The sequence below is a fragment of the Carassius carassius genome, chromosome 6 (assembly GCF_963082965.1).
Source record: "Carassius carassius chromosome 6, fCarCar2.1, whole genome shotgun sequence".
NCBI classification, from domain to species: Eukaryota; Metazoa; Chordata; class Actinopteri; order Cypriniformes; family Cyprinidae; genus Carassius; species Carassius carassius.
The window spans coordinates 35773329-35798157 of record NC_081760.1 but is presented as its reverse complement, the minus strand read 5'-3'; the positions used below and the strand labels follow the sequence as shown (position 1 = coordinate 35798157).

General features: G+C 36.6%; 3 protein-coding genes across 3 annotated transcripts; 1 reads left to right on the top strand and 2 right to left on the bottom strand.

The window, feature by feature from the left end:
• Nucleotides 1–1033: 1033 nt before the first annotated feature.
• LOC132142765 (neuromedin-K receptor-like) lies at nucleotides 1034–10126 on the bottom strand. Its single transcript, XM_059552867.1, has 5 exons — nucleotides 9647–10126; nucleotides 7619–7807; nucleotides 6949–7099; nucleotides 3190–3386; nucleotides 1034–2484 (listed from the first exon to the last, which is right to left on the bottom strand). Exons 1-5 carry the CDS (start codon nucleotides 10012–10014, stop codon nucleotides 2208–2210), a joined length of 1182 nt encoding a protein of 393 aa, XP_059408850.1. The 5' UTR covers nucleotides 10015–10126; the 3' UTR covers nucleotides 1034–2207.
• Nucleotides 10127–15314: 5188 nt separating this feature from the next.
• Nucleotides 15315–21384, top strand: LOC132142759 (N-acyl-aromatic-L-amino acid amidohydrolase (carboxylate-forming) B). The gene is made up of 8 exons (XM_059552866.1): nucleotides 15315–15461; nucleotides 15555–15759; nucleotides 18730–18965; nucleotides 19293–19488; nucleotides 19976–20069; nucleotides 20152–20259; nucleotides 20338–20450; nucleotides 20766–21384. The coding sequence occupies exons 2-8, from the start codon at nucleotides 15757–15759 to the stop codon at nucleotides 20961–20963; spliced, it is 948 nt and encodes a 315-aa protein (XP_059408849.1). The 5' UTR covers nucleotides 15315–15461; nucleotides 15555–15756; the 3' UTR covers nucleotides 20964–21384.
• Nucleotides 21385–22311: 927 nt separating this feature from the next.
• Nucleotides 22312–24709, bottom strand: cldnd1b (claudin domain containing 1b). Its single transcript, XM_059552854.1, has 4 exons — nucleotides 24195–24709; nucleotides 23965–24072; nucleotides 22802–22939; nucleotides 22312–22714 (listed from the first exon to the last, which is right to left on the bottom strand). Exons 1-4 carry the CDS (start codon nucleotides 24487–24489, stop codon nucleotides 22494–22496), a joined length of 762 nt encoding a protein of 253 aa, XP_059408837.1. The 5' UTR covers nucleotides 24490–24709; the 3' UTR covers nucleotides 22312–22493.
• Between the last annotated feature and the right edge of the window lie 120 nt (nucleotides 24710–24829).

The following is a 24829-nucleotide window of genomic DNA, read 5'->3' as shown; positions in this document are numbered from 1 at the left end:
ATTAATAAACCCTTCTGTCTGTTACTCCTCAGCCTCCGGAGTGATCTGTAACAGTTATGTTGCACTATATGTGAGCTATGTTTGGATGGATGGATGGATGGATGGGACGGGATTGGGTCACACAGTACATGTGTACATTCACCATCCCCCCTGGGACACCCCAAACGTGGTAGCTTCCACTTTACTCAAATAACCCAGCAACTCCTCTGTAAAGCCAGTTAATACAGAATACAATAATTACTGTTCTTGTTTTCTTTCCGTGACAGTGTTATACATCAAGTGTTGTTTTTGTGCATGCATAAAAATATATTGTTCTATGCCCAGTAGCGTTAAGGGTAGTTTTTCTTGTCTTTACATCAATAGCTTGGAAATGGTTCATTTAACAGGGAATAGGAAGGGAGATTTTGGGAGATATTCTGAGCAAGGGATGTACTGGCAATAAACAGGAAGTCATGTGAAACAGCCCTATTGCATCACACTGAAAAAGAGATATGAGAATACATTTTGCAATCGCACAGTCTAACATTAAGCATTATCCCAAAAATTAACAATTCCCTTCTTTATAACGTTGAAGTTTGTATCTGTTGCGGATTGCTGTATGCTTTTAGGGTTTACATAAGGAAATTAACATATCATTCAAAATTCAACATAAACAATATCTTGACACTGGATTTAAGATGCTTTAAGAACAATAGGTTCCCAGCCGAAATGTTGCTTTCACCAGCACAGAATTAAAAATACAGACAATGGCGCCATCTGGTAGTTGCAATGACCTAAAACAACATGTGATATGACAAAAAAAATAAAAAAAATAATAAGACCTTGCATTGCGCTTGCTTTGGTTTGGTTTTTTCAAAACCATCGCACGCTTGCTAAATCAATGCATGGGAATGCATTTTTGATTTCAAACCAGAGTTCAAAGTAGACACGTGAATGTAATTGCACCAGCATATTATTGTCAACACCAAGCTTAGCAAGTGTAGCACGGTCCAGTAACCATACATGAGCAATACATGAGCTTTTTTGTTTTTTTGTTCACATTGAATATCAAAACAATGTGTCCATACCAACATGAATAGATTATCACATATATTTTCAGTCAAAGCAGTTGTAAAAACTGGAAAAACATAATCAATTTGGTTAAACGTGAAAAGCATTTTTACCACATCCACGTTTTATGACTATACTTTAGTGATTTTAGGTCATGAAAAGTTAACTTTGCACATTATGTTCAATACAAACCATAAGCACATTATGTTAACATTTACAGTACATCATACAGCACATACTGTAACATATCAAACACGAACAAGATAAACTGTATAGTTCAGTTATTGTAGTTTTATATACCTTCATTAGACCTTATTCACAAAAAAGACAGAGCTTTGTGCTCCAATGTATGTGAGAATGGTTTTACTAGATTCAAATAAAGCCCATTATTTCTGTCACGCACATTATTTAAAATCATTTAGACTAATTTTCTGACACCGATTCATCTCACAGCACACGTTTAAAATCTGCCTGTACATTTGTTAGCATTTGTTTGTTGTATTATTACAGTGAGATTTACATTAATTTAAAAGTCAATCTCAACTGAAGATCTAACTGAAACACACTTTCACACAGAAGGAGACTAGCTGGAAATGTTCAAGATGCACAGAATGCACCTTTTCAATGTAAATAGAACACATAGAATAGAATACTTGAGTTTGATTTGGCATTCCAATTCTATTGAACTGAATGAATCAGAAGCATTAATTTTAGAATCATTTTAGCATTATCTGACAGACTCTAACCATTGTTTGTAAACAAAACTGAATCAAATATGCCAAATTTAATTTCTTAGATATTCATGCAACATGATGAGGTCATGACTTTGTAGTGTAGCATACTGTTTTCATGTGTTAAATGTTTGTCATTGCATAATGTGTACTATGTTGTGTTCTATTTAAAGACATATAGAAGTCAGTTGCAGTAGGCAGCATGCACTCAGTAGTATGCTAGACTACACTGAAAACACTCAAAGTTCTCCACTTGGAGGCAGTATTACCTCATCATGCTGCAGGTTTGAGTGCATTTAGTCTCAATGCATACTCTCAGTATTTCATTTATATAACACCTGTGGATGTATTCGCATTGTGTTATTTACAGTATATCTATGGCGGAGCACCTATGACAGAACCACGATCCGATGCACGTGGGGCCCTTCAGCTGAGCTGCTCAGCTGCAAACGTGGGCTCTCTGTGAAGGCAGAGTTTAGTAGCTGCCGTGCTTTCATCTTTGACCTCCACCTGACACTGGGACTTGGTGCTCTTGCGGTTGGTGCGGTGCGGGTCATCGCTGTGGATGCTGGTGTCGATGCGGGTGCACACGCTGCTCTGGTTGCGTGGGTGGAGACGGGTGGGACGGAGCTCGAGCTCATCATAGCTGGACACATGGATGAAGGGACACCACCTGAAGGCCCGTTTGAAACCGGCCCGAAACCTGGTGGTTTGGAAAAAATGATTATTGAAATGGATTCCTAGTTCAAAATACAATGAATAACATTAACATAATTCGTTGATTCTTAATAATAAACTACGATAATAAATCTTGTATGTATCAATTGTGTGAGCAATTGATGGTCCAAAACCATCAAGATGGTCCAAAATCAATTCCTACCAGCACCAAAGTATGTAAAAAGCATTGGCAAGTAAACAAAAGCAAGTTACTCTCCAGCTGACCAATAAGTTTATTAAGATTATAAAGTTTAAGTAACTCTAAGAATAATACTTTTTAATTATATTTAATTACAAAATGTATTTGATTACAAAAATTATATATTCTGCATTTAAAATGTATTACATATATTATAAAAAAATACATTAAATATATATATATATATATATATATATATATATAATACAATACATAATATATAAATACATAAATAAATATTATTGTGATCTATTTAATATTACTATAACTGCAAGCTCTATGTACCATGTAATAGTGTAAGTTGACCTATTTTTCACTTTTTATATTCAAAGTAAAAATATTTAAAATATTTAAAAGATATATAGGAATATATATGTATAAAAAAATATATAACATTTCATTTGGCAGACAAGAACACTTAATGTCCAGAAATGTTCTCTATGAGCAGATGTGATGTCACCTTGAGTGTATTAGTACATGAGTGATCATTACCTGCCATTCAGACAGCAGTAAATGATGGGGTTGTACATGGTGGAGCTCATGGCCAACCACAACACAGACAGATACACCTGCTGGATGGACTTCCACTTGTTCAGACGCTTGTTTAGGCCCGTCACAATGAAATAGATGTGATAGGGCAACCAGCAGAGGGCAAAGGTCACCACCACCACGATCATCATCTTCACCACCTGAGGAGAGAGCGAGTGATCATTCAGTCATAACATGAAGCATATGCCAGCAAAACATATGGGTTTCGGCTTCTTGTGTTCTGGAAGAAAACAGCATCAGGAAAAGTCACGGTCTTAGCTCGCAGTCTGTTAGAAGTCTCCATCTGCTGCCATTGTTCATTCAACTAAACTCAAAGCTGAAAACAAATAATGAATGGCAAGAAGAAACGTTTTGGATAGTGATTTGGCACCACACTGAAAGCTTTTGCACCAATCACCTGACATGTGTGTCATTCTCGATTATGATTCGTGCTAGTTTTTATCATGAAAGAGCGGGAAGAACAGCACCGGAGGAAATTGCAGTGTGCTGAAAAGTACATAATTGCATATTTCATATGTAAATGGCACCAAATGACAATTTTTTGACAGAAAAATCAGGTGGACAGAATGGGGCAGACTGTTCCAGAGTCCAGGAGTCATTTGTTCTTGTTACACTAAACATCACATCTCAAACAGCCTGACATCTGACTAACAGCATCTGGCCCCCGGTTCAGCACATTTTAGAAAGTACAATGAACAAAGTACACACAAATCAGACAGGAAGAGACTGCCAGACCAAATTATTAGGTGACCAACCTCAGTTTACACTGCTTGTGATACTGAAAATCTATTTTGAACAACAGTGTCGTCTGCATATACAGCACAGTTTGAAAGATTGCATCTATAATATAGTAAAAACTGTAATGTTATGAAAAATTATTACAATTTCAAATATCTGTTCGCTATTTTAATATATTATAAAATGTAATTTATTCAGCATCATTCCTCCAGTCTTCAGTGTCACATGGTCCTTCAGAAATCATTCTGATATACTGATTACATATTTTTTTTATCATTATAAATCTATTTGCTCACTTTTCATCAATTTAATGTGTTCTTGCTGAATCCAAATATTACATTTCTTTAAAAAAGTATTAGTAATTTTTTTGTGTTTTTATCATTTTTAATAGTTTTTGTTGATATGCAAGGTTGGGGGTTCGATTCCCCGGGAACACATGATAGGTAAAAATTGATAACTTGAATGCAGTGTAAGTCGCTTTGGATAAAAGCATCTGCTAAATGCATAAATTTATTTTTTTATTTAATTTAATTTAATATACATATAATTTTATTGCAATTTTGTTAAGTTTAGGTACCTTGGCAATAAGCTGAAATGCACAGTTTTTTATATTTTATTTTATTTTATTTTATTTCAGTTGTTTGTTTTATTTAGAGCAAAAAAATGGGTAAAAAAATTTGAGTGGCCTGAAGGTGGAGTGATGATCACATAATTTTACATATACACATCAAACATACAATTCCGATCAGTGCAGTTTTTAACAAAGTCTGAATTAGTCCCTTTTGCAGAACATCGTGAATGGTGTTGTAATAGAGTGATGAACACTGCGTGGCGTCTATTCAGTCACACATCGAGTAGAAAATGAGGTGTACCGTCTTGACAGGTCATGTTCGCCTGCCCTCCTGAAATATAATGTACTTTCACACTGATTGAACACCATTCATACGTTCCCTTGCAACCTTAATAAACTTTGGCTAAACCTGTGTCAAACTGGCATAAAAGGGCAGGTTTTCTGACACTTCTGCCACCCGTAGCTCATCATATCCGCTGCTAGGGTTACGTCATACCTAACCTTTCTCTGCCGTGTAACTGTCAATCAGTAATTATTCGCAATGCTCCACTGCGTCCCATTACACATTAAAGTACAGCGGGGTCTCTTCTGGGTACAAGACTCTTGTCGCTTTTTTACAGACAAGGTACAAATGAAAGAGTTCATTGATTGATGATGGACGGTGTTTCTTTGTCTTTTCCAACAGGTCTGTGTCAAATTATGCACAAATTAATGAAGCCATTTGAGACATTGTGAGTGGCTTTTCAAAGGTTGTCATGCACTAAAGTTAGCAACGGATCCAAAAGAATGAAGGAATGGTGTTTTCAAAAGCGATAGATTAATGGCTGGAAAATGTTTTACATTAACAACAGATTCTCAAAAATGAGAAAGAGAAAAAGTGCATGTAAATGTCCAACCAGTGGCCTAAGATCTTTGTCCTCTGACATGTTGTTTAGTCTCAGCCTCGGACATCACACACACAGACTGATGCATACAGCACAAAAAAAAAAAAAAAAACATCAATCATTAACAATTATTTTTGAATTAAACATGACATTTTGAAGTAGAACCGAAAACAAACTCCAAAAACATTTGTTTTTGTTTCATAATTTTGACAAATTGTTTAAAAAAGGGGATTACAGAACACCAGCTTGATATAATGAACTAAGTTATTTTAATACTATTATTTAATTATTGTATTCTAATTTTTTAGTTAAAATATAATTCAAAAGCTTAAGGTTAGCATGAGTTTAAAGAAATATATTAATACTTTTTTTTAGCAAAACATTAAATTGGCAAAAATGACAGTAAAGACATTTATAATGTAGAATTCTATTCGGAATAAATGCTGTGTGTGTGTGTGTGTGTGTACTTATTTCCTTTTAGTTTTATGGGACAAAGATAAACATTTTTTGATAATTCATCCATGCAAAATGTTATATTTGAAACATTCTAAGAACACATTTATAGCATTGCCATTAAATTATGAAAACATTATTTCAAAATGACTTGTTTTTCCTTTTAGTTCCATGAAACAAAGATAGAAAATGCCTTTAATTCACCAGTGCAATTCTCTCCAATCAAGAGTCTGAGAAAGGGTTCACACGCCCTGCTAAGCCTACTGAAATCCTTTCTGTTACCTTTCTAGCCAATCAGCAGTCTCTTTAAATCAATCATTGTGTTTGGAAAGTGAGGTTGTGTGAAGGTGAGTTAACAAGTGCTTAAATCCAGCGCAAGCCTACGGTTTATATCTGAAAGGATCCTGTAATCTCTTAAAAACCATTCTGTAAAAAACACTTTTGCCCAATACGAGATAAATTGTCCCAGATTAATCCCTGAGAGGGACATATCACTGTCCCACGTGTGCGAGTCACAAAAAGCTCAGAGCTGACCCGCGGGATAAACCAGACATGACCTTAATCTGTGGAAAGATATCAAATAGATATAGCAATACAGTGAGATTCCCTCAGTACAGGTAACAGCAAATACATAGATTCATTTCTATGATTTACAAACGCATGGGCTCATTTCTTAAACACTGTCCTTTGGTCACCACATTCTGAGGACAGAGATCAGAGATTATATGAGAATAGATCAGTCAGTTCCTAACAAACATATTCAACATATTCAAATCAAAAATTCATGTTTTTATTGTTTTTATTAAATTCACATTTAATATTTTATTTCAGCTTTACTTAAATTAACAAATACAGTTATATTAGTTGCATTATCATTTTTTATATGTTTTTGCTACTATAACAATAACACTGCATGTTGTTTCTTCAAAATACCTTCTTCCATGTTCTGCAGAAGAAAGAAAGTCATGCTGATGAACTACTTTAAGATGAAAACCACAGCATGTGTTTCTCCAAGCCTTTTGACCTTAACAAATATATGTCAGTATGTTCTCTTACCTTCCTTTTAGCATGTAATTGTCCAACATAATTGTCCGACGAATCTCCAGGAATCTCTCCTCCCCAAAGTGTCACCCCGACTATAGTGTAGGTGATACCCATGACCACTAGGGGCAGCATGTACACCAGCACTGTTACTATGATATGATACCTGCACAGGTGAGAGAAGAGGACCCCAAGGTAAAAAAAAAAAAAAAAAAAAAAAAAAAAGACATAAAAACCCACACACATACACACAGAAAGTGTTTTTTCTGTATGTCACCAAATGATAAACCCAAATAAGCTTATCTAATGCTTGGCGCTTGGGTGTTTAGACAATAAATTTGGATTGTGAGTCAGAAAGATTGTTTGCACTTCTGACACACCATTTGGCCACTGGTAAATAGGTACTGTGTTTGGTTTTCTTCGCCTCACTGGCAGATGGCACTTAGTGTAAAGACAGCAGGCAATGTAAAGCCAGAAAGAGCATTACCAATATTGGAGCAGTGGAAGCAAAGCCTGAGAAGCGCAGGCTGTACAGAAATTACAAGCAGAAGAAAAACAATCAGCTGGTGTGAAATCATCCAAGCTTTCTGCACACGCATCTGGCTTCTAAGACAGATTCCTCAATGAAATCCACCTTGTTAGTGACTGATCTAGGACTGCTCTTAGAAACAAATGGATCTCTTACATGAACGAATCCTCAGAAGGTCTCGGCCAAGCAACGTAGCAGACGGTTCTGCGAGGCATAGTTCTCGTGGTCGAGTAGAAACACAGCGGGAAGGCCAAAATCACAGCCAGGGCCCAAATACAGACAATCACCACTTTGGTAGCAGTAGCTGACAGACGAGGCTTCAGAGGGTGAATAATAGCCATGTACCTGAATAAAGAAAAAACATGGTTTTAATGAACCCTTTTCACACAGAAAAATAAGTCATCATAGTTGGGTAAACTTCAAAAGAATGGAGACTACAACATTTATACTTTTTGTGTTCCCATTTCAAAGAAATATGCACAATTAGGTTTCTATGACCTTACAAAAGAGGGGGGGGGGAAATGGCCAGAGATTCATTTCGATTGTCAGAAGAGAGAAATATGTCAAACTTCCTGTCACACTCTCTTAGTTTTCAGTAATCTGATGACAACGTAATAAAACACAATGTGTAATGTTATTAATGTACATAAATTAAAAAAAAAGAATATGTAAAAAAGTTGGTAGATTTGCAATATTAATAACTGTGAAAATGCATCATCACAGTCTGTGAAAAGGGTCGGTAATTAAATCTAACTGAAGAACAGACACCCTTAATGAGAGTGAGATGTTGAATATGAATTTGACTGTCAGGAAGGGGAAAAAAGAAAAAAAAGAAAAGAAAAAACACAGATAGTATATAATGTCTCATGTTTATGCATGATGACATCTTTATGGGTCATAAAGAAATAGGATTTACTTTGCTATTGTTTTTTAGTAAATTTTTTTTTTTACAGTTCATTCTTAAAAATGTTAATTCCACTTAAATTTAAAATTGAATTCTGCATCCTGTTTGCTCTCTCAATTCAAACTATGCAAATATTGGTGCAAAACCATGTCTTAGGTCAAACCTTTTGTTTTCAGGAACAAACAGGGGAGGGATGAACACTCATGCATGCTGAAAGATTACGCAGAGTTAGGATGAAGAGATGTTCTCTGGCTCCTACACAGCCACAGACTGAGCTTGTAATCTTTTAATGAAGGAAAAGTCCCCCTATGCTCTGGATCACGCAGAACAGAATCACAGATCTCATCTCATTAGATGCATTCATGACTAACTGATGCGATGAATGTTGCCTGCCTAATTCTGAAAATGATCAGTGTAGCTAAATAAATGTAGCTAAAACGTCAAAGAACAAGCTTAATTAACTACATGTTGATTTATTCAATTGAAAATAATGCAAAAAGTATTAAATTAATTAAAATTATTATTTAAATTACTTAAAAAAATCATTATAGATACTAGCAAAATTTTATCAACTAAAATAGCCCACTTTAATGACTTTTAAGACATTTTCAAAGCTTGAAATGCATACCGACACATCAACAACCTTTACTCATATTTGAACGCATTTATTGTCCAGTTTTGCCGCAGCTACACAATGACTGGACATTCTGAAATTTAAATAGCTCTCGTGCAGTCATTTTTGTACATAGTTTCAACGTAAAATGATACAAGAAACTTGAATAAACGCAGAAAGAGTGCGTAATTAACAAAGACATTTAATATTTTTTATAGATTGTTTTATATATATATATATATAATTTTTTTATTATTAAACATCGCTATTTTCCAGGTCTGGAATTCAAAATTGTATAATTCCTTTGGGAACCATGCGACGAATTACAGCCTGATGGCGTTATTTTGAGGTCATTGATGTATTCAAACTAATGTAATACCAACACTTTTGGAATAAACCAACAATTTCCAGATAATTTCACATGGAATTCATATTAACAGTGTTTTACAGTCCTCTGTCCCCTTATATATTGGTTTGAGTATTGAAATAAACATTTTATTGCTGCCAGATAATTTACAATGACATTTAAATGTTTTTGTAATAGATCTTATAGCCTTTTATTATATAGCTACATTCCCACGAGAACCCTGAATCATGTATCCCATCGTAGGTTTGCATGAATGGTACTGCACTCAAAATGTTATAGCCAAATGAATCATACACTTACCTGTCGACTGCAATCGCAGTCATTGAGTAAATGCTGGCAAACACAGCGGTCACGGGAAAGAAGTTGTGGAACTTGCAGTAAACCTCTCCAAAGTACCACTCTCCGTGCGTGGCGTAAATGAAGTTGATGAGCGTGTTGAAGGCGGCCATCGAGGCGTCGGAGAACGCCAGGTTGAGCAAGAAATAGTTGGTCACGGTGCGCATCCGTTTATGAGCCAAAATGATCCAAATAACGATGAGGTTACCGAACACAGCGACCGCCAGCACGGAGCTGTACGCGACAGACCAGATCGCGACGCGCCACGGCGGCTGCACGAATTGATTTGTGAAATTAAGCGTTACGTTTGAGCCGCTCTGAGGACCAGCCATGATAAACTTATTTGATATCCTCCTTAAACAGCTAGGATTTGATCAGAGGCATATATTTATGCTACTATAGTGTCACGCATAGATCTGGCACGTCCTCGTGTGCATCGTCCTGCGCTCCAAAGTGTCCAAAATAGCAGTGACGCGCAGTCATGCCTCATATGACAGACGTCTGGAGATGCTGCTGCTCCTGCCACATGTTGCTGCTCAAATGAACAGAGGGACATGCAAAACTGGGATAGTTTCAGATTTGCAATGGAGGACTGAAAAATGCTTTATAGCCCCAGCCCCATGAATGTATATATGTTTACTGCAAATGAGGTGGTTAAGTCAGTGTTAAATGTATAAAGGTGATTGCTAATTAGCATGGATAATGACTGATATATAGTCCTTTGAGGTTCAGCTCAACCTGACTGAAAGGAGGTGAGTGAAGCTTGTGTTGCTGTCTAGCTGGTAGAAACTGTAATTGGCAGTAGAGTTTCTTTGTAATGCCAACTTCCCTGCATTTATTCACAGTCTTTGAAGGCAATCCTAAAACAGCATGGCAAGTGTCAGTAGTTTTGAACTTTTTTTAAAAGCCTGAACTGCGCTCTCTGTTACTTCTTCTCAAATGAACAATATTCAGTGTCTGTGAATGGGTTGTCACAACATTCCATAACGTTTTCTACATCTTTCTCTCTGAGCTGTCAGATGAGGCAAAACAGCTTAGTGTGATGTGAATTTATATTCAGAGGAAGAGGAAAATCTTGTCAAAGAACAGTGCAACAATTTAATATAAGTGTGAAACTATTTGGTTGTCAAATAGACTTCAAAAACAAAAATTCTGTTTTTATTTACTAATATTCACAGCAAGATTAGAAGAATTTTCGCATAGCTAATTTCTACACAAAAGCAGGTCTGTTGAGATATACTGTCTATAAAAGAACCTGAAAAATAGCTATTCAAAGCCTTGTGTAAGGAACAGATTAAAATACGGTACAGCTTCAAAACTTTGGATATGTGGATGACTTTGGATATGTGGAGTTCATTCTTGCATATTTTTTGTATACTACTATATGGGGTTTTGGAAAAAACATCAGAGTTAATTACATAAATGGAATTGTTGGTGATCTGTTGCTATTACTGGAATAGAATAAAATGAAAATTAGCTGAAAATGTACTCCCCCTCATGCCATCCTGGATATAAATGTGTTTGTTTCCTCATGGGAAAAGATTTGGAGAAATAAATCATTACATCACTTGCTCACCAATTGATCTTCTGCAGTGAATGGGTGCCATCAGAATGAGAGTCCAAACAGCTGATAAAAACATCACAATAATCCACAAGTAATCCACACGTCTCCAGCTTTTCACTTCACACAATATTAATTGATGGACTGGAGTGGTGTGGATTATTGTGATGTTCTTATCAGCTGTTTGGACTCTCATTCTGACGGCACCCATTCACTGCATAGGAGCCACTGCTGAACAAATGATGTAATGCTAGGATGGCCTGAGGGTTAGTATATTTCCAGCAAGTTTTCAGTTGTGGGTAAACTATTCCTTTAAATTACTAGCCAAGATAAAAATGTAGCCTGTACATATGTACACAGTTTCACCAGTAGATGCATGTGCATGTTTGTGTACACATGTTTATGCTCATGTCTGTGTTTGTCTGTGTGTGCTCTAACCACAGAAAGGCCATGTCACGCATCTCACCGTGCACCCAGGGTTCAGGTGGTTTTGTACCTTTCATCTTCAACTATTTCATTAATCCTCTGATGCTTCTGCAGGTGTTTGAGCTCTCCGGGTAGACACTGCCCTTTTATGCAGATCTGGCAACCTCCACTAATGCCTGTCAGAGGAGTCCAGCTTTCACACTCTCTGTCAGTGCCTGGGGAGAAGCTCTTCCAATTAAAAGGGATTAAACTCTGATTGAAGCACACTTCATGAATCAGATCAACAGTTGCTCTACTTCACAAGTAAGGATAATAAAGGCACAATGCAAGTGAGTGGCTGTGTAGTGGGGTGAGCCTTTTTTGTTTTGTTTTTTGCAAGAGGACTCTGATGGGGGAATCACCAATCAAGGTAAATGTTCTCGATTCTCGATTGGTTGATTGCAATTAGGGCTATGCAAAATAAAGGCTGTGAACAATTCATGATTCAGTGATTTCAGTGTCTCAGTGTGGCTCGGGTTGCAGTAAAAGTTGCTCCAAACAAACTTATCTCCTCATCCACTCTGAGTTTGTGGCACTTATAACATGCATTTGGGAATGCAACAAGTGCCAACCATCTTCCCAAACTTTTAAATCAGCTGTTGTCAACAAACAAGGAGCTTTAAAGGGACAGTTCACCCAAAATGTAAAATTCTGTCATCATTTACTCACCCACAAGTTGTTCCAAACCTCTATGAGTTTCTTTATTCTGTTGTGCACAAAAGAAGATATTTTGGAGAATGTTGGGAACCAAACAGTTGTAACTCATTGGCTACCATCAACTGTTTCGTTACCAACAGTCTTTAAAATATTTTCTTTTGTCCTTCAGTTTTTCTTCCCATAATCATGCAGCCCTAGTTGGGATCCAAAAATATTCCTGGTAGGGTCTGGACAACAAGGTTAAAAGAAAAAACAATGTTAATAATAAAATGCAAGTACCGTAGTTGTTTTCATCAAAATAGAAAAAAAAAATAGTCAAAGGTTGAGCATCCAACTAAACAATTTTTTTTAGTGCAAATTCATCCATAGAAAAAAAAATGTTGTGTGACATGCTTTCATTGTCAAGAACTATGAATTAAATTGAAAGTTACAAGAAAATATACACATTTCTCACTTTTCTCTTCATTTCTACTTCTGTCATCAGCTATCATCCTGCAGCGAGGCCTCCTGAAGAAGACGAAGGTTGCTGAGTGAAGAGGTGTTATTGAGGCTAGCAGGGGCGCTTACTTTACAGACTGCATCGATTATAATTGATCAGTCTAGTGACAGAGACATTACTATCAAAATGCACTGTCCTTTACTAAAATAAGATCCACAGGTTGAAAACATACAATGCTAGAGAATGAAGAGAGAAAATTGCCTGACGGTGCTCCGTGAAAAGCTTCAACAAGGCTGTGTTTAATGAGATGAACCTCCATCACATGCCACTAGTACCGTCTCTGTCTTCACAGCACTCTTGCTGCTAAAGCTCTCAGCAGGGTTCTATTTCATGTTTCTTCAGAACAGAGATTGCCTTCTATCTCTGATTAAATCCATTGTGCACACAGCTAGTTTAAAGATTGCTTTCTCTTGCTTCAACAAGAGAAGACCCAGTCCTCAAAAAAAAAAAAAAAAAAAAAAAAAAAAATACCTGATTTCATTTAAGCTCTCTGAAATCTCACATCTTAAATGTCTGGGCTATTTTTTTTTAATTCAGCTCTAGGTTAGGTTATTTTACTCCTTTCAGTCATACTGAGTGCAATTGCCAGTTTGAGTATTGCTGCTGCTGCTGAGACTGAAAGAGAAAATGGCTGGAAAACCCAGATGTAACATTAAACTGATTGAACAAGAGACTGAATTGCTCTTTAATAGGATATTATTTGTGGTCATTTCGTAGTTTGACTCAACACCCATTTATACTCATCGTCTTATATGAGATTATGGGGGAAAACATTCATCATATGAACCAGAGTTTTACCTGAATATATTGACAATATTAATTTAAAAGTACACATTTTGATCAATGCGTGAATTAGGGGAGAACAGGCTACTTTAAGGTATAATAATAGTATTCAAATTAACGTCACATGATGTCCTTTCATTTCCAGAAGAGGGCAGCAGAGTATGCAAGCTGAAATTGCAGTGTGTCTTGAATTGATATTTTAACCATATAAACCAGCAGCCATCATTTTTCACCCTCGTGTCATTTCAAAACCATATGCTGTTATTTTCTTTCTTTCTTTCTTTCTTTCTTTATTTCTCATGGTTTTGAATATGATTCTCTTTTCTGCAAGCCTTTTTCAAGGTAAGTGACAAAATACGTTTTAATTGTCATAATTCCATAAAACACGACATACATTTGATGTGAAATTCATCCAAAATGTGAGGGGAAAAAATTAAATAAAAATCCTAGGACAGAGACTTCTGTATCCTCAAGCGGGGAGACCCTTTGTTTTTTACATTTTCTGTGAAACTGTGAAATATGAAGAAGAGGCACTTCATTCTTTCTTTATCAATGAAGCTGCCTACTATGAAAAAGGAAACGCTTTTCACTCTGCAAAATATATAATACAATATTTTAGAGTCCAAATTGTTTTCTTAACTAAAGGCTGTAACTAACTTCTGCTGCTATGCATTTACAAAATTGTCAATTTCCCAGCCTTTGTCATGTTATTTATTCTGCATATTGCAGGGCCTTTGCATTATATAGTAAATAGAATTGTGATAGTGTGAAACGTCTAGAAGTCAGAGACTAGAGACAAACTTGAACGCAATGTCCAAATGTAACAAAGCTTGATACACAAACTACAGGACATTCTGAGGAAGACCAGCAAGTCGTGTAACAATTGCACCTGTGAGGGACACTACAACTGAAAATCCTTAAAAACATCATATACACTAATATGACTCAGATTCTTAAAAAACACAGCAGCTTACAATGTCTGAATAGCCTACCATTAGGACAATAGATAGAATTGTACATCATGTGAGAACGAGTATGTGTAGAAAAGTTTGTGGTGGCTCTATAATAAGCAACTTTAAGTTTTTGTGAATAACTCTGCAACTGTGCATGGTAGAATTAACCCTTTCATGCATGAATTATTTAATCACAAATAAACTTTTATATATATATATTTGTTTTTACTTTTAAACAAGTTCATGCCAATAATGGACACAATGCATCAAGGGTATAAAAAGTGGATCAATAGAACTTATTGTTTTATCTGAAAAAACTAAGAGCAAACTGTATTTTTGTACCTGTCTGGTTTTCTGAGAATAAAATTATTTAACACTTATTCCTGAGGTACTTGGTACATCTCCTATTTAATCATGTAGCAAATGCAGGCTGATAAGTCTTAGGGTGTGGCCAACAATAACTAAATTACCCATATCTTTTCATTCCGACATCTGAACTGTGTTGAAATGCAACCAAAGAAATGTTTTCGAAATTGGCTATTTTGCAACAACAGGTTTACATGCCCCGAGGAAGTGGGAGAGATTTGTGACAGGAAATTCTGGTTTGTTATAGAATGCTAGCAGGGGCCAGTTGTAATGTTTAGGTATAATTGTAGGTTCTGCAGTCCTCTCAGTTGTCATGTTTCTCCTCCCCCTCGTTTTTCCTTCCACACACACACACACACACACTCTCTTTAGCGCATATGTGAGTCAGCAAAACGCTCGCTGCGTGTGGAGCTTCATGGCCAGTGGAAGTGAGAGCTGGTGTTGCATCAGCATCATGTGTGAAAGATGATCCAGGGCTGCTAACTGAAGCACAAGGTAAATCATTGCTTTGTAGGTTACTTGACTGTGTTTGTGTTTAGTGGAAGAATGTCTTAAACTATTAATGTGTGTTTTTGTGGGTGTGTGCAGATGCAGCTCCTGCAGTGTTGTGGCCCCTGAGGCTAGATTAGGCCTGTACAGACTGAATGTGTGTCAACACGCATGTCCTGTCACACCTCACCGTATGTGTCCAAAGGTCTGGTAGACCTTGTGCAATTTCATTCAGTACGACTATTAGGGGGAAAGCAGCTGGAACAAGGAGTGAAACAGCGTAACTTCTGTATTACAAATAATGGTAGGTTCACCTTTCATTTTTTTCAGCTTTTACTCTCATATGTTGTTGTAAAATGTGAGACAGCTTTATTGAATTCTCATATTTTGACAGAGGCACAGTACACTATATTCTGAAGGAAAACTCCTTCTAGCACTGGAGCTTAAATAAACCATGGTGTTCTTAAAGGGATAAACGCATGGATAAAAACCCGCCAAATGAGAATGAACATAGACATCATAAAGTTGGCAATAGTTATCGGCCAAAACTTAATCAGAAACTGCAGTATTACAGTTTGCATGGAATTCTAAAATGTGATGAATGCCACGGACATACAAACTGACTACTAAAGAAAAGTGTTTGTGACTCGCACAACTTCTGTCTTTTATGTTGTGATCAGATAAGTCCATGAAGATCAATGATATTTTGCTTTTCTCAAGAACTCCATGTGGTGACACACAAATGGATCATTCTTCAGTTTCATTTAATATAAAGACATTTTTTCTTAAACACTTCCACATCAGTTGTTATTTTAATACAATTGATATACTACTATTAGTTTTTATTTCAATAGCTTCTGTTTTCGATGTGTGTAATTTTGCTAGCTTTTTAATAACTAATTCTAGTTTTTATTACTGTGTGTTTTAGTTAATTTAGTAGGCTACTTCCAATGAAACTAAACCAAAGTGAGAAATGTTGCCTTTAAAACCATATAAAATAGTTAGGGTTGAAAAAAAGTATTTATTTGGTTTAGTTAGTTGTTGTTAACCGAAACCCTGCCTCCATTGCTTTATTTTCATTTACCCATTAATGTCCAGTTAAAAATTGTTTTTCTCAACCCCAACTAGTGTCTTTTGTTCTCATTAACAGTGCAGTTTTCCGTCTATTGTGCCAACCATGCAAATGTCAGTATGTGACCCTTCTTCTGTTAACCTCCGCTATGAGATAATTAATTAATTTATTAACTCTCTTGTCAGTTCTACAAATCATCAGTCATAATAACTACATAATAATGTGATACCGTCAGTTTAAAATAATATCGGATTCAGTGCAGGTTCATTTGAATTAATTTAAAACAAAAGAGAGCATGCTTACACTAATGCACTTAATGAAAGACAAATTTAACTGGTAACTTTCACCATGCCATGGAGCTTGATTTGTACTGACCACACCTTTTTCTCACCCACTGCTGGAGATTATTTGCAAATGCAAATTGAAAAGTGGTAGGCTAATAAAATCTATTTAAAGGGATAGTTCACCCCAAAATTACCCTATGATTTACTTACCCTCAAGCCATCCTAGGTGTAAATGACATTCCTCTTTCAGGTGAATACAATTGGAGCTATATAAAAAAATGTCCAGGCTAATACATGCTTTATAATGGGAGTGGGTGGTAGCCCAAAATTTAAAGTCCAAAAAAATCACACCCATCAATTATAAAAGAAGTCCTCATGGCTCAGGGGGGTTAATAAAGGCCTTCTGAAGTGAAGCGATGTGTTCGTGTAAGAAAAATGTCCACATTTAGACCTTAATCTCTAGCTTTTGCTAACTGTCGTATGCGTGTTTATTGGGGAAACCTCTGTTTCTCCCGCTTTAAAGCACCTCCTTCTGGCAGAGAATGAATTTGCATTTTCAGTAGGTCTGATTTACGCAGCAAACATATTTTGCTTGTTATCAAAAATAATCTATTCTAGAGGGACTACTTAGCTGTTGTTATTGATTTTATTTTGAAGTCTACCAGAAGTTAAGTTAGGGCCACAAAAGCGCACATTTGTTTATGTTGTTGCAGTTGAAACTGCCTACAGGCTACTACTGTTTCAGCTAGGCTATTAAAATCAGTTTTTTATGTAATGCCAAAGTGATTATATTTCGTGTAATTTTTTTTTTTTTTAAATTAAATTAATTTCGAAAAAGTTTGGAGCATTTTTGGAACACCCTATGTTTGATCAATTTAGCCCTTTCTCAATTCATCACAACTTGCTCATAAAGGAAAGAGTAATACATCATTCATAACTGTAAAGGGTCTACTTGTATTTGTGTGCACTTACAATATCAACAAAATGTTGTGCTTTTATAAAATAAAGACAACAAACATGATTCGCTTTTAGCCATCTCATCTTGAAAAAGAGCGTTTCACAAAAATGAACCGAAACTAAGTGAATACATGCCTCACAGACATGATAAATATATCTGTAGAAAGCCTTAAATTAGTACTTAATGAAATAAAATAGATTATAATCATGATCCATAAAGACCTCCCAAATCCCTAATATCAGTGAAACATACCAACCATGCAAACTGTGTGGCAGAAACCTAAACTGAACCATTCACTACAAATACTACAAGCAGGGTGTCGCTGAAAATAAGTGTGTAAGTTTGTTTACAGAATGCTGTTGTCTCTGCTGCAAACTCCCATATATACAAATAATTATAAAAAAAAAAGAAATTCCCAGCAGCCAATAGGCCCCTCCCAAGTGTAGGCCCCTGGCCTCAGCATCTTGCGTTAATGTGCCCCTGGAGTTTTGCTTTGCTCTCTACTCTGCACTTCTGTGTTTTTCAACGTGTTTGCCTAGGTCCTACATCATCCGCTAGACGCCAGTCTCTCGTGAACGCATATACAACATTTAGCGGAAGCTAAAGAGTAAGGTTTAGAAAGTTGTAAATAAAGTTGTAAATATAGACTTCAAATGATCAGCTACAATCCACTCCCATTATAAAACATGGATTAGCCTGGACATTTTTAAATATAACTCCGATTGTATTCGCCTGAAAGAGGAATGTCATATACATCTAGGGTGAGTAAATCATGGGGTAATTTTCATTTTTGTGTGAACTATCCCTTTAATACAGTGTGTCTACCAATAACAACATGCAATAGGCTATGATTCAGTATTCAAATCACTGAACGGGGTCATGATATAATAATTATTCTAGACACAATGTACTGCCGTGGCATTTTAATACTCAAAGAGTGTTATTCATTTTCTGTTGTAGATGGCATTATTGTTCCTGCCAGGACTGGCTCGTGTGGCCGTATGTGGCGGCACCCATGGAAACGAGCTGTCCGGTGTGTATGTGGTGCAGGAGATGGAGCGACAACAGAAAGAGAAGGGAGAGTGCGCGTGGCCGATCCCCGTTAAAACCGTGCTGTCGAACCCACGGGCTGTGAAAGAGTGCAGAAGATACATTGACCAGGATATGAACCGCTGCTTCAACATAGCCACGCTGAGGTGAGATGTGGAAACTGCAATTTGGAATGTTGGAACAGAGAAGGTTCTAAATTCTAGTCTAAAAGTCTGTTTGATTTGAATTTGGCCGTCTCAATCATTTTATGACCACTGATGCAAATCAACCTAATAATAAAACTTTTAAAGTTAGAAAAATACCTTTTCATCATTCTTATTATTTAGGGGTCTTGTCCCTCTTAGTGTCTATAGTGGTTATGGCCCTGAGTTAAGTTGACATGTCGTGCAGCACCACAACAATGGCAATGCAAGTAAATATATTTCTACATGCAGAATATGTACTGCCTAGCTCTAAAATCCTCTTTTTTGCAGTTCTCCTATTACAGACAGCAGCCCATATGAAGTCCGGCGTGCTCAGGAACTGAACAATCTTCTGGGGCCGAAAGGATCCACAGATGCAATCGACTTGATCTGTGACCTTCATAACACCACGGCTAACATGGGCCTCACACTGATTCATTACACGACCAGTGACTGGGTGACTCTGCACATCTGTAAATACTTACAGGCAAGAACATCACAAGTGTGCTTCAATAAACACCATACTGGAAACTATGGTCAGTCGTTCTCAACTGGTGGGAGGTTTGACCCAAATTTTGACAGACAACAAAAAAAAAAAAAGTAATTGTTAAAAGAGTAACAGATAATTAAATAAATTCATAAAAAAACCTAGTGTTGTAATGTATTCTGACTACTTTTGGATTACTTTTGGTCTAACTTGTTTATAGATTTAAATTATTGTTTAAACCATTACCTGGCATCAGACGTTGTTAAATTATTTGAAATGTTCCCTTTAAATCTCAGGGGGACTTCAAGTAAATATTTTAGGCCGGAGGGGTTTGACTGACAAATACCCAATATTCAGTGCACTACAAATTATGGGTCCTGAAGGAAACCAGTTAAGAACCAAAGACCTAGGTTTTTGTTTTTGTTCCATTTTTGTGCCTGTGCACGTGTGTTTTGATGTTGTGTGTGTTGTCATGTACACATTTAAGACTAAGATAACCAAAGTGCCTGTGAGAGTGCTGGTACTGGATATCCCGATTAGTGATGCTTATTCCTTGGAGTCTGTATCCAAGCATGGCTTTTGTAAGTGATGGTGATCATCTCATTGCATTTGTTTTGTATGCTCAACCACAAATGCACATTCAGATGACCTGTGTTTCTGTAGCAATAGAGGTCGGGCCGCAGCCGCATGGTGTCATCAGGGCTGACATCTATTCCATTATGAAAGAGGCCGTCGACTTGACAATAGACTGGATCCACAAATTCAACTCAGGTACTGTTAAACATAATCAAATGTGGTTTATATTTGTGTGTCATAAGTGTATTTTATATCAAACTATGTTGTTTTCAGGAACGGTGTTTGAAGGCGGGGATGTGGAAGCCTTTAAGTTTATTAAAAGTGTTGATTATCCCAGAGATCCAGAGACTCGGACTCTTGCTGCTGCTATTCATCCTCAGCTGCAGGTGCCAGTCATGCTGCTATTTATTACATTTACATAGAATCAGCATGATCATGTCCAGATGATAAGAAAATTAAGTTTATTTTAGAACCAGTTTTTTTTATCCATTTTTATTACAGTAATGGCAAAGTATTAATTTATCATGGTAGTATGTATAATTTTGCGTAATGTCCACATGCAAATTACAGAATGCAATACATTTAATGGGATTGAAAATATTATTAATTTTCTTGATGTTGGGTAAAATGTGACCTAGATATGTTTGAGACATACACCCCAAATCTGAACTGCTTTTTTTATTGTTGTTTTTGTTTTCTAGGACAGAGACTTCTGTCTCCTAAAGCAGGGAGACCCTTTGTTTTTGAAATTTTCTGGAGAAACTGTGAAGTATGAAGAAGAAGAGCCACTTCATCCTTACTTTATCAATGAAGCTGCCTACTATGAAAAGGAAATCGCTTTTCACTTGGGAAAAAAGATGATGCTGACAATTCCATCGGTGCAGGTGCAGAAAGACTGAAGGATGAGAGAGAAGATATGAAACACAGCATGATTACCAACACCAATCAGATGATTTTAAAAGAATGTCACTCAAATTATTTTAACAATGACTTCTAACTCAGGTACATTACACACGTTTGTAGCTATATGACAATGAAAGACGCATTTTGATCTGCTGCTAAATCACAAGCAACTTTGTTCTGGATGAAAAGATATTTATTGTGACCAGCAAAATGTTCACTTGACAGCAACGTGTACAAAACTGTATAAAAAAGGCAAAACCATCTGAAGTATTTCAGACACCATCAAGATGATGTCACAGTGGGCTGTGGAGTGTGAGGTATCCTCTTGAATGTATTGCTCATATGATGTTGCTATCGCCTGACTGCTTTGACAAAATTGAGCCTCTCAGTGGCTCGGAATAAAAAGACAAAATAAAAAGCACACTCACTTGAACAAAATATGATCTCAAATACTACAACACACGGAATAAACCACATGACACAATGAATAAAGTGAAGCTGGATGTGCACAGTGTTGATTTTCACCACTGGTACAATTTCTGGACAATATACAATCTCAATCTCTTGAGTAAAATCTACAACTGACTGAAAGTCATCAGATTTTTACATCATGACATATGTGAAGAATGACAGCAGTAACTGGAATGTTTTAAGTCACTCGTCCACAACATTTGACATTAAGCCGTTGAATTAATTTCACCAATATTATGAGTGTCAGTTTGCAAAGTATAACAAATCAGCATGATTTTATATGAAACATAAATAAGTATAAACAACCACAAAATACTGGATTCTAAACAAAGTTACTAATCAAGTGTAAACTACATAAAGATTACATCCTCAAAGAGAAACCATATTGTAAACAACAGAGGAAAACCAATGCATAGCACAAGAAAAAAATTATAAATAAGCAAACAAAATGAGCAGGAAAACACAAAAGGCTCGAGTGGTTAATGATTATGATGGATACAAACATTCAGTCTTTCAGGACGAGGCAAAACCCTATTGCATCTTGGGATTGCTAAGCGCTAAAATGCAATCACATCAAAATGTAACCGAGTAGCTACAACACAGGCTGAAAAAAAAAACACAGAGGTGTTATTTAAAACAAAATAGAAGATGAAACTAAACTTAACTCGTTGGTCAATGGTTAAAGTGTGACTAAACAAAAGGTGAAGCCCTGAATAACTACAGTTTAGTGTTTATAGATGCTTTTCTGTTGAGCAAGAGTCTGGCTGTGGGTGAGAAGCTGTGTGTCTCATCTTCAATAGCACAGATGCTTACAGACTAGAGTAGTTAATAAGTTATATAGTAGTAAGATCCTTCAAGAAATGAATATATTCACAGAAGAGTGTTATGGTGGGGGCATTAGTTTACCTACTAACTTTTGGGTGGTGTATTCTGGCTGTTTCCTTCATAATTTAAGCTTGGTTAGTGGTAAAAGCAGCCGCTGAAGAAACATGGCTGTGTGCTTTCTATGAGAGTGGACAATCGCTTCGGTGACTCTATAGTCAGTCCTCTATTGCCTAGGCAACCCTGTAGGCTGTCATTCGAGTGTAGTGTTGGCGGTGGCTCCTCGCAGCCCATATGAAGAGCGCAGCAGCCATGATCTGCAGCGGAGATGAGACCAGGGCCAAAAACAAGGACCAGCCCGGAGAATAGTCCATACCTTCTGGCAGGTCGGATATTTCGTGTATCAAATGCATCCCCGCAAGGAAACAGCATACAGTGGCTATGGAACACAGGCCTGAGAAAACAAAATATGTCAAATTATAATGATCTCTTTTTCTGGGTGCTGTGGAAATACAGGCATTAGCTGTTATTACGGTCTTACCGGCCAGCAGATGCAGCAGCCCTACAAATAGTGTGGGAGTGATACTGCGGCAAAGACCGGCGCACACTCCGACCAACGCAGCGAGAAACACCAGCCCCACAGAGACCAGCGGCAACAGGAACTGACACTTCCACAGGTCTGTGGACACAAACATTCAAAACATAACCAAAAAGAGAAAATGGCAAAACATCCTGTTGCTCACTGCACTGGTTAAGACATACTATATCATATTACCAGCTGCAGTGAGCAACAATCATTTATATATAATATATGAATGATTCTTACTTAAAAAAGGAAACATCTTGATAGGACTGTGTCTAGACAGTAAACAATTACAAGTGAATGGAGTGAGCATTAAAAACAATATTGAGAACGGTTTTCATTGTAGTTATTAAATGGCATATCGCAGAATGTTTTTATTATGTGTGCTAATCAAAAAGCAGGGCAATATACATTTAATATTTTCAATGTCTTCAATATGACTTATGTTTTTATTTGGTCATTAAGTTTTCAATAAATGATGTAATATAAATGAAAAAATAAAAATACAAATCTTCTCAATATAAATACTACTATTCAAAAGTGCGGAATGTACGATTTTTTTTTTTTAAATGTTTTTGAAAGAAGACTCTTCTTCTCACCAAGATTGCATTTATTTGATCAAAAATACAGTAAAAGCAGTAAGATTGTGAAATGTTATTACAACTGAAAGACAAGTTTTCTATGTGAATATATTTTAAACTAATTTATTCCTGTGATGTTAAGGTTAATTTTTCAGCATCATTCCTCCAGTGTCACATGATCCTTCAAAAATCAGTCTAATATGATGATTTGCTGCTCAAGGAACATTTATTATTATTATCATCAATGTTGAAAACAGTTGTGCTGCTTCAGATTTTTGTGGACACCATGATGCATTTTCCCCAAGTTTCTTTAATAAATAGAAAGTTCAAAAGAACATCATTTATTTTAAATCTTTTATAACACCATAAATGTCTTTACTGTCAATGCAACCTTGCTGAATAAAAGTATTAATACCTTTATATAAATCTAGAAATACCCTCGCATTTTAAATAGTAGTGTGTAAATTAAATTGAATATTGTCAAATGAAAGCTGTTAAAATGATAGGTGTGTGTTCAAGACTGATTTATTCATGACGTACAGGTACGCAGCAGATCTTCTCCACTGTTAATATTTCCAGGAGATTTGTACTTGGGTTCCCACTGCTGTGGCAAAGTAAAGGCCTGACATTTAGTCACCATTACTGGATCTGGAAAAGAAGGATGCAGAGAGCAGGCAAAGCAATATGTAGTTAGCATCCATTTTTAACTTAACGCACAACTAATAAAAATACAGTATCATAAATTACAAAGTTGAACATTCTCTCCTCACCAGGCTCTTTAAACCAGTGCGAGTCCTGGGGCACCAGAATGCAGCGCCACCAGAGACCCAGCGTCCCATTGAGCCGGAAGAGAGCGATGCTGTAGATCCGCTCATCCACGTCCTCTGCTCCAAAGTCCTGACGTAGCTCCTGCAGGTCCGAGCCATTTTTGGCGTCATTGCTGGCCGGCTGGCTGTGGTACTGGAACCAGTGTTGCGTTCCCATGGCAACAGAGAGATAGACAGTGGCGAGCAGGCTCAGCACGGAGCCGATGACCAGAGCTGTGGCATAGCGGTTGTCCACCATGGTTTTGATGATGTTATACAAAATGACTTTCTGTAGATGGCTCACAGTTAACTCTTTAGTAGATGAGTGTGGTGACCGATGCGAGGAGAACGGTCATATCATTTGTATGATTTTTTTTTGTGACAGAGGTTGCTTTTCATTCTTCTATAATATCCAGCGCAGAACGTCAGATCTCATCCTCATGGACGGGATCCTTCTTGATCAAATGAAGCGAGTCATCTGAAACGGAGTAGAGTAATTATTTTAGATAAAAGCCACTAAACCGCACATAACTACAAAACAAATGATATAGATAAATATAATGGTATATATATATATATATATATATATATATATATAT